The sequence below is a fragment of the Argopecten irradians genome, chromosome 11, assembly GCF_041381155.1.
Source record: "Argopecten irradians isolate NY chromosome 11, Ai_NY, whole genome shotgun sequence".
Classification (NCBI taxonomy): domain Eukaryota; kingdom Metazoa; phylum Mollusca; class Bivalvia; order Pectinida; family Pectinidae; genus Argopecten; species Argopecten irradians.
In genome coordinates, this window is record NC_091144.1 from 37,698,100 (window position 1) to 37,709,181 (window position 11,082).

The window sequence follows — 11,082 nt, forward strand, 5'->3', positions numbered from 1 at the left end:
TTAATCGCCGAGTTACCAACTTTCTACATAATTATCTTGGAATCATTATGTGGGCATGAACATGTGGTAAGTCGACATATTCTTCTGTTTATGTCGACATCTTCCGATGATGTTGACTTAATGCCTTAATTATGTCGACATCAATTTATTCGTAAGTCGGTAACTCGATGGCAGAAATATGCCACCATAATATGGTGTATTAGAATATTGACTATTATCAGAAACATATATACATAGAGATTGGCAACTCCGCCATTTTTACGATCGGCGGATGTATCTCTGCATGTGCTTAAGAGGTTTTTAGATAAACTCTTTATCAGTTAAATACAACAAAATAAATTTAATATGTTATAAAAGTTCAGTAATTTTCAGATCGTTTGAGTACGATTTTGGATAGAAAAAATAATAATATTTTAACTTATATTTTAATCAAACAAAATTCACTTTCGGTTTTGAATGTCTGATTTTCGAAAAAGTAGTAAAATTGCTGATTTTCATGCTTTCAAAAATCATATTAAATAACATCACTCGGGAAAACTGGTCACATCAAGCCATGATATAATGTTTAAACTTTGAGTTAATGCAAAAATTTCATGTTTAAAAGAATACACTTAAAAGTAGTTAGCCAAAGGGAAACGCCTATAAACCAGAGGTCACGCTGACTGTCAACATAGCCAAAGAAGGAGTTTCCAATCCATATGTATATATGTTTCTGCTATTATACATAATGAACAATTTGCGTGGCCCTGTGGATCGGCTGGGCCTATGACATGATATAACAAATTTTCTATCTTTTAGTCTCTGTAAGAAAAATAGTATACAGTTCTTGACTGGAGTTGAGGACAACAAATGATTTGTTGAACCAGAGATTTAAATAGTAATTTTTACAATTTACATTTCTGGTTGAACCCAAAGACAAACTGATACCCGAGACCGAGGGCCGAGGGCAACAGCTTGTGTGAGGGTCCAACTGTTTTGTTATACCACATTGTACGTTACTTTACTCCGACTAACGGCACATTTTAACAGTCGATTTTAACATTTGTTTGTACGCTCGACGGAACAGTTTATGTATTGGCATTTTTGTCAATATTTTATAGGGGCATAACAATGTAGGCCTTTTCAATTTGTTTTATTCTCATCATCAATGCATTATAATTCACGAAAAATCATTCAAAAATATCATTTGGTTCCAGCAAAATTGGACAAAACAGAAAATTGACCTCCCTGTTTAACCCCACATAACTGACATTATTTTTATTGTATTTTGTAAATTTTTATGAAATATTAAGCTCTATTTTTCAATTTTCTTGATATAGTCCGGTCCATTTCCGTGTCCTAGTCTTGTCTTATTACAGTATCCATTCTAAGCGTTTGTGTGACTTAGAATTTGTACACGTACATTTCCGGTTTTGCTGTCAGGTTTTTCAGGATTGGCATATGGATACATGTTGTGGTTGTAATCTTGAAACATTCGAAAAGTCTACCACATTTGGTAATGGGAGCCACATTTATAATTATAGGTACGTATATCTGTCACGAAAATAGATCATACTGATGTAGAATTAATCGGTTTTCGGGTAAGTTTATTGTTAAAATTGACATGACCGATCAGTCGATAATTTTTTCAACTACGATGTTCGTGTACGTAATGATGGGCTAATGTATGCAATGAACAAACATAAGAACAGAAGGAAAGTTAAAATAAATCCTGTAAGAAATAATATCTCCGATAGGTTCAACTTTCCGTTCACACATTTCCTCAATAATTAAATGCATATTTGCCAATAATGCAAAAAAAAATGATTCACTAAGTAGACACTGAAAAATCAATCTTTTTTTTAATTTCATGCTGTTTCAGGAACTGCCATAATGGCAATATTTATGGCGGGGTATTTTGCCCAACACTATTTACCTCCTCCGACTCCCAAAATAGTTGGAATCGACCTGGGTAAGTTTCTTTTAATTGTGATACAATGTACATGGGGTCGTACTTTTTAACAAGAAGAAACGACAACAGGTTAAATGTGCTGAAATAGTAGTGACAGCACAAGTTTTTTTTTGTTCAGTACACCAAAATAAACATTTCATCCAAGTTTTATTAAGATTGAGATCGACCACAGAATCATACATATACAAATCTATTGATTAAAAAAATCATGTGAATAAATAAATATTATGTTATTACTATAGAGCTAGTTCCTGTATGTAATATTAATTAATTGGATCAATTATCTAGCACAAAGTAGTATGGTATTATTTATTTTTCTGTTAATTTTACCGATAACGTCTATTTTTAGGGACGACCTATTCTTGCGTGGGAGTTTACCATGCAGTATCGGGCAGAGTAGATGTTTTAGAAGTACAGGACGGCCATCAGTGTATTCCTAGTGTTGTTGCTTACACTAGTAAAGGCGTTTTAGTTGGTTATGACGCTGTCGCTCAGGCAGAACACAACCCCAAAAATACCATTTATGATGCAAAGAGATTTATAGGCAAGACTGTCTCTGAAGAAGAACTAGTACAGGCACAAAAGCGCTACCCTTTCAAGGTATGAATTCAAGAAAAGCATTTCCACAAATCAAAATAATAAACTCATGATTCTCAGTCATTCAAAACTCACATAGGTTAATGTTTCGTTGAATTTGCTTGAGCACTTTGGAGAAGAAGCTTTTAAGTTGAAAATTTAAATTGTTTACGGCGAACGATGGATGATGACGGATAAAACTTGTCACAAAAAAAAAACGATTAGAATATTTCACTTTAATTGAGACTTTGTCTCTTGTGACCTAAATAGCACTGATGTATTCCTTAAACATTAGCTACTGTTGTAGCGGAAAAGATATCACTTCTGAAAATTCAGTCAGAATTTGTTATCTTTTCTGCTACAATAGTAGCTACTTCAACACTGCACTTAAGAAAGTCGAAGTATTTAATGCATGGATGAATTACACGTATAAAAGTATATTTCCTCTAATGTTACAGATACTAGCAGATAAAACTGGTATGGTAGAATTTGTTATGTCTGTGAACAACACAGAGCTACGGTTACGTCCCGAGGAGATCGGATCAGTGATCGTAAACAAGCTAAAGCATACAGCGGAGGCCAACCTTAGTGCTCCTGTCACAAAGGTCGTTATGTCTGTACCTGCTGAGTTTAACCCCCTACAAAGAAACTACACCAAAAAAGCTGCAAGCTTGACAGGTATGTTGTTATATTTCTTTATTTAATTAACAAGGATTGCAAAAAGAATTTTGATGATTCACTTTTCTCTGACAACATTATTTAATACAGTCATGCAATCCTGTCTATAAAGACCACCCAAAGAACAAAGAAAATATTGTCTTTATAGCCAAGAGGTCTTGATAGGTACACTAGTCAAATTGTGCTGAAATGGGTCATTTGATACCCAAAAAAGCGGTCTTATTGGGTAGGTGGTCTTTATACAGAGGCGGTTGTTTAGGTGGTAGCATTAATGTTAATTTAGGCAGCATGAATTGCAAACTATTTTAGGGAATTAATTATCATAGCTTCAGTAAGATTGCCTTTTGCTACAGTGTATGGTCCCAGGATTATCAAAATTCAGTTTGGCAAAATTTTTACTACCCTAATTATAAATCACTAGCATAATTCTGTAGACAATTCTAAATTTCTAGAAGTGTTGCTAATTATCTGAATGTCCTCTTAACCACAGGATTAGAAGTATTCAGAGTCATCAATGAACCGACTGCTGCTGCCTTGGCTTATGGACTTCACACCAAGCCGAGTCTACAGAATGTGATGGTGGTCGATCTCGGAGGTGGAACGCTGGACGTCTCCCTCCTCAATGTCCAGGGAGGAATGTTCCTTACTCAGGCTATGGCAGGTAAGGGAACATTAAATTCGATATAGAGAGTGACCCAGGGTTTAAAGTTTACCAATATTTTCAACAGTTGTCAAAAAAAAATCGACAAAGTTTAATTATCATCGATGAGATTTTTTTTTTTTTTTTTTTTTTTTTTTTTTTTTTGCAAAATGCAACATTGGCAACTGCTGTCATGATCCCTGACTATTATTTGCAATTGCCCTTTAATTCTGGATAACCTGAGATTTATCTGCTTTAAATCCCTGTGAGCAGAAATAAAATGTTTTCCCTTTACCATTTTGTTGAACTCAATGTCATAGCCAATGTGCTTGTCCGTCATTAATTGTCTGCATGGTAACTTTTCCTGTAAATCTTAAAGGGACAATTCAGTCTAAGAGAACATTAAAATTTGTACATATATCGGGAAAAAACCAGTTCTAATGGAAATTAGATCAGTCGGTTTTACTGCAATATGCCTGAAAAGCCCATGGTTGTGACATGTGTGTAGATGTTCAAACTCGCTCGCTGTCCGCCATTACACATTGTGGTCGAACTTCTTGTATGCTGAACCCATGTCCCCTGTTCGTAGAGTAATGCAACTTTTGTCTAGAGCTGCTCAAATCGCTCTGAGAGTAGTGTGTTTACCTTATTAGGTCAATTGTCTTGCCTAAGAATCATTTTATCACCTCCTCAGTGGTTATGTAGTTTATTTGTTTAATGTGCGTGACTTTGGCTCTGGTATGGGTACAGCGTCCATATTGTAGCTGCTTAATCGTATAGATCAACGATTTGATATTTCAACGATATCAATTAAGATACTAAACAATGACGTGGAATTTGTCAATATTTTATGTTATATGTTTTCATAAGAAATATAGAACAATACATTTATGCCATATTTTGCTTCTTGCTTATGTAAAATAATTAGCCTCAGTGAATTGTCCCTTTAAAATTTTTCTTCACAAATTCATAGCTTCTGGCACATTCATGAATTAGGAAGACCAGCATTTGTAGACTGTGGGTATCACTCCCGACCCTCCTCAACAAATTCTTAAAATAACTTTTGTTGATTAGACCACAGAATTGGCTAAAGGGAAACAACTCCAGTAACAAGCTTAACGGTTTACACATGTATAAACCTATTTTGTAATTTCAGGGAACAATCACCTTGGAGGACAAGATTTCAATCTAAGATTATATAACCATATACTGGAAAATATAGCTACACAGTTCAACCGTCGACTAACTCATAAGGAAGATCTACAGAGTGTTCGGCTGGGAGTGGAAAACCTAAAGATCAGTCTCACAAGCCAGTCCAGTACTAACGTTGTCATTCCCCTTCAGTCTTTTGGACCAGACGTTGTGTATAAAACAGTGATAACTAGATCAGAATTTGAAAAATTAAATGAAGATTTATTTGAAAAAGTTCTTGTTCCGATTAAAACTGTTTTGAAAACTATAGAACTGCCTAAAGAGGAAGTTGACGAGATAGTGTTAGTGGGAGGGTCGACAAGAATTCCTAAGGTACGAGAACTTATAGGAGAGTTTTTCGGGAAGGATCCAAACACTTCCGTAGATCCAGAATTGGCTGTGGCAATGGGGGTGTCCGTCCAAGCAGGCATCATTGGGGGAATGTGGCCACTTAAAGTTAGTGCTGTGGAACTGCCAACTTCAGTTAAAAAGATTCAAATATCTTGATAACATATATCATTCTAGTCAAAGAAAATTTTGAATTTATTGTGATACTTAGACCAGAAACATATATACATATAGATTAGCAACTCCTCCAATTTCATGATTGGCAGATGTACCTCTGTATGTGCTTAGGGGTTTTTAGATAAACTCTTAAAAAGTTGAATATAAAAGAATGACTTTGATATGTTGTAAAAGTTCACTAAATTTTAGATGGTTTGAGTACGATTTTGGATAGAAAAAATGATATTTTAACTTACTTGTATTTATGAATAGAACACTTCCGGTTTTGAATGCATGATTTTCGAAAAACCAGGTAAAATTGCTTATTTTCATGCTATAAAAAATCATATTAAATAACATCAATCGGGAAAACTGATCACATCAAAACATGATATAATGTTTAAACTTTGTGTTGATGCAAAAATATTATGTTTAAAAGAATACACTTAAAAGTAGTTAGCCAAGGCAAAATGCCTATAAACCGGACGTCCCTCTGCCTGTCAACAAAGACAAAGAAGGAGTTTCCAATCTCTATGTATATATGTTTCTGCTAAGACATCTTATTTTAATCAAAGAAAATTTTGAATTTATCTTGATAGGATATATATATTTGTAATATTATTTTAATCAAAGAAAACTTATAATCATGACATTAAACAGCATTCTCAATGCTATAGGGAACTTATTTTTATTGTAAATTTTCAAGTATTGAGTTTTATTAACTGTCTCATTATAATATTTCTTTAAAGATATATATTTGAAGAATGTGTTTTTGCCAAGTAAGGTATTTTTCCAACATTGAGCTAGAGAAATGTTCAATGAAGATTCTTTATATTGATATGTATCATACTATTTCTATTGTGAAGTTATATTATCTGTCCTTGAATCTATAGGTAGGGGAGATAATTAAGTGAGAAGTGGAGATAACCATCAATTTTGAACCTTTACTTTTTTTCCTATGGAGAATGAATGTCTACACTTTGAAACTTTTGCCTTTGATAATAATAAGAAAACAAGATAGATTAAAACTTTCTGACATTGATATTAATAGTTTGATTAGTGCTATTTGTTTTCAAATACATGTTCATGTACCTTCACATTCCACTTTAATGGAAAAATTGTATTTTAAAACTCTAGTTTTACCAGCTGAATATGACAGAGCCTGGTTTACTATATTTCTTGTAATGAGTAAAACATGACATTATCATTGTTTTAATAGGAAATGTTTTACCTTCTGAACACATTTCATTTAAATTACTCAAGTTTTGAACTTAATTTTTTTTTTGATTTTATAAAGTAAGTTTTATGAGAAATATTTTCTTAAATTATGTGTATGTGAGTTAGTTTAAAGCAATGTAATGATATTTTTTTTAATAATGTAGATAGATTAATATATGGCTGTATTTACTGTAAAAAAAAATTCTGATTGATTTAGGTTTACTAGCAATGATTTATATGTTTTAACATGCTTATCATTACGTTGTGGCTGCATTTACTTCACAATGATCAACAGCAGATCTGCATTGTTTATATCATGTTTGTGGCATTATCAATTACGAGGGGTTACTGTCACTGTTGTCATGTCCACCCCTGGACAATGTGATAGTAACCCATAAAGCATCGAGGATGTGTTTGGGATAGATAAAAACAAAAACTAGTCAAGGCTGACTTGGCCTTTGACTGCTACTAGACAAATTTCAATTAAGAATAGTTTATTATCTGATGATGTGTGCTGCTACAAGAATATAGGCTGATATGATACAAATGTAGCTATCAATCAAAGAGCCAAGGTTGCCAAATGGTTAAGATGTCCTGACATATTGCCACAAGTCAACAACCTCTGAATTTTTGTTCGGATTCCATGCATCTAGGGCAGTTGCCAGGTACTAACAGCGGGTATGGTGTTTTTTCTCCTGGTACTCTGGCTTTCCTCCAACTCCTCTAACCTGGGCTTGCCCTTAAATGACCTAGTCTGTTTAAAAGATTTTGAACTAATTATCCACAATTGTAGCTATATAGCTCTATCACCAGTTGTTTGACCTACTACTTGATACAACAGGCATTTATAACTTTGATAATTTCAACTTCATAATTTTAGATGGGTTACCAGGGTATATATATTAAAAAACCAATAGACTTTTGAGAACCATGTTCATGTTCATTATACATATACATGTTTATAGACCTATGAACTGTATTAAATGTTACTGTTCTGTGTATACCACCTACTATGTTTACTAAATTATAAAACATTCGAAATGGTGATACGTTGACTGTGTGCATGTTTATGCACAGGAGTTGGACGTTCTGTCAATAATATATAACATGAATGTATAAAACCAAATATATATATATATATATATATAGGGTGTATTTATGCTATCATATGTATATTATTGACAGAACGTCAAAGTCCTGTGGTTTGTGTGTAAATTGTAAGTGAATTATAGTGAATACTAGATTGACAGTGTGTGTGCATATTTTGTGGGATATGGCTGATATTTTAGTTCAGTAAGAAGTGACATTATATATATTATCATGCATTTTATTATGAATGTTAGATGTGAAGTTGTTTACAGAGATCTGCTTATGAACTATATATACATGTATTATTGATTTATGACAATTAATACAGTGCAATATATTATTTATAATTATTGTGATTTGTTATTTGAAAATGGTTGTTATGTTTGAGAGTTTGTTGTTACCGGATTCTGATCTGTCAGGGTTACTTTAAAATCCCTTCATTGTACTCCGTCTGATGGGATAAAAACAAAGGGAAGTAACTCTGATGGAGTGAATCGCTGAGTGAAATGTTCTAAAAATGCACATTGTTGTTGCCAGTCATCTGTTTTTCCCACCATCATCATATACTTCATTGAGTGATATTTGGAGAATATTTATTTATTTTATCCTGGCTTTAAATGTGAAGATGACAAATTCATATTAGATATGAATATCATATTGAATGTTTTGTAGCAATAGAATGTTTGTTAAATTGATCACTTGCCATGTGCTCACCGAATGTAAACGGTGCGTTGTTTGTTTCTTGAAGCATTCCACTTTGATCGAAGATGGTGGACCGATGTATTTCATTTGTCATTGAAATTTCCTTTCATTTGAAAACAAAATCTAATAGATTTATATACATTGAAATTTGACTTACTATGTACATGTATTTCAATGCATTTTGAAAAAATTTAAGGTATTATTTTTATATATCCATAGTATTGTTAAGATAGAAAATAAGTAGTTTTGTAATTAGAGGCGTATCTTTCATACAGGTAACTCCATGTTGGAAAAACTAAAATGTGTTCCATTAGGCAGTGCCGTATCAGTTCGGTACACTCAACTGGTACAAATCCACAAAAGGACACATGCGTTAGATTCAGACTGTCAAAGTTAATATAATAGCTGTATCATAATTGAATCATGCATTTAATGATAAGGAAATTCTTCATTTCCTGTTTTGTATGTACACTCATCTATGTACACTATATAAATGTAATACATATACATGTACCAATAATTACCTTTTCTTTGTTTTCATACTAAAACTTACTTTCTGATTGGCCAATTCTTTTTGTTCATACCCATACAATGAAAAATCAATTTGATTTCACAATTAAAACATAAGCGTTGTGTCTTGATTTGGAAAAAGAATCCTTGAAACACCAATGGTATTGTACATTAAAAAAATAGTCTTAAAACTTTCTTATTAGCATTTATGTCACTATTTTTTTTTAAATTTCAACAGGTTATGAAAAAAATTTGTTTGCAAACTTTTTTGAGAATCCGTGTGCTCTGGGCTGTGAGTTTGAATCCCATGTGGGGCAGTGGCTGACCACTGGTTGGTTGGTTTTTCTCTGGGTACTCCGGCTTTTCTCCACCATTGTTAATAGGATGTTAAACAAACCAAACCAAGCAATGTATGGAGTTATCATTCAATGGTTACTTGTATAATGTGTCATGTGTTAAGGTAATAAAAACCATCTGATTTTGAGTGATATTAAAAAAAAAATTATTTCTTTAAAAATAAAAACTGTTGACTTGATCATCTTTGATATTGATACTTTTCAGATCGTTTTATGGGGCTGCATTGATAACTTTTATCATGATCTTAGTCATCAATCTTGCTTATATACCATTCTCAATACTCCAGGGGTTACCATCACAGCTGTTATATCCACCTTTGTAATATCTCATAGCAAACTGAAAGCAGTTCAGGAGAAAAAAACTGACCAATCACAGTCCTGCAGAGACTTTCTTTAAAGATTACAGAGACCGCGATGCCCAACTCAAAAACCACATAGTCAACCACAGTGTACCAGTATTCAATTCTTTTGATGAACATGACCAAACTACCTGTCCATCTGTTGTCACACACTTAGCTTTGAGTTTTACTTTAAAAGGGGAGGATATAACGACAGTAATAGCACCCCTGGAATGTCAAGGATGGGCTTGCAAATATATCTAGTCTCTAAGCCTCATGATTATTGAGAAGAAATTGAAAAATGGTAATTCCTTACAGCAGTTGATGGACGATGGACAACAAATGACAATTGTAATAGATCATCTCAAATATCGTCTCAGATGTCATTAATTAAGCTGCTCCTTGACTGCTTAGTTCGGACAGAGAATCTCGTGATTTATCATATTAGCTGGTTATTTTCGCAACCTTGCAATTCTCTTTATTTGGACCAAAAACTATAAAACTAAATTTCAGTGAATCAAAATTTTGCGATCAGTTAGAGTTGTATATATTTAAGCTGATACTTAATGTTTCATGGATCACAATTTGTGCGGACCAAGGGAGTAATAAAGTAAAATAATCGAAAGTTCAAACCTGGTGAAAATACCCAGGGAAATGGTGTTAATGAATGTGAACATTTACAAAATAATGTTTTTAAATGATTGTTAATGCAGATCTGAGATGAAAGACAATATAGCTGCCCTCAAGTGTGAATGATTTTACCTACATAAGTGAATATATGCAGAAACAAAAGTGTTGGACAAACATTTATTTTAATGAATATAAGACTTGCTTTCTTTATTATTTTTAAATGTTTTCTTTCATTTTTAGAGTTTTTATGAAAAAGAATGTCAAACAAAACATAAATGTATTTTCTGTGATCAGTTGAATATTTTTGAAATAATTCCTATCAAAATCGGTCACAAGACATTTGACTTTCGATAGATACTCAATGCCTTAAATTAAGCTTACTTTTCTAGGACATACAGTATCTGTTTTCTGGGGAATGGGGCATATCTGCCTAACAGTGTAATGTTTTTATGATAAATGGATTACCGGAAGTAAGATATTTATCATTAGGAAATTTTTTTTTTTTTAACATCGATAATAATTATAAAATCCGAATGGTGTATCATAATGTCATATATGAACATAACTTGGAACTAAAAATCATATTTAATTATTATTTGTGGCATTACTGCAAAAATTATTACATTTACATCTATAGTGAAGTGAAACAGGTACATATGGTCAGACCATAAAGCCAATTTGTGGTCTACGATTTCATTT

The 11,082-nt window shown here is 32.8% G+C and overlaps 1 protein-coding gene across 1 annotated transcript; it reads left to right on the plus strand.

The window, feature by feature from the left end:
• The first annotated feature begins 1,389 nt into the window (after positions 1-1,389).
• LOC138335482 (heat shock 70 kDa protein 13-like) lies at positions 1,390-7,452 on the plus strand. The gene is made up of 6 exons (XM_069284589.1): positions 1,390-1,523; positions 1,862-1,951; positions 2,301-2,551; positions 2,986-3,205; positions 3,696-3,866; positions 5,002-7,452. The coding sequence occupies exons 1-6, from the start codon at positions 1,499-1,501 to the stop codon at positions 5,541-5,543; spliced, it is 1,299 nt and encodes a 432-aa protein (XP_069140690.1). The 5' UTR covers positions 1,390-1,498; the 3' UTR covers positions 5,544-7,452.
• The last annotated feature ends 3,630 nt before the right edge of the window (positions 7,453-11,082 follow it).

Bases quoted from the DNA above. Each gene is read 5' to 3' on its own strand.
- LOC138335482 (XM_069284589.1), top strand. From the start codon at position 1,499: ATGGGAGCCACATTTATAATTATAG. The intron at 1,524-1,861 runs GTACGTATATCT...ATGCTGTTTCAG, and splicing joins AGCCACATTTATAATTATAG to GAACTGCCATAATGGCAATA. The intron at 3,206-3,695 runs GTATGTTGTTAT...TCTTAACCACAG, and splicing joins AAAAGCTGCAAGCTTGACAG to GATTAGAAGTATTCAGAGTC.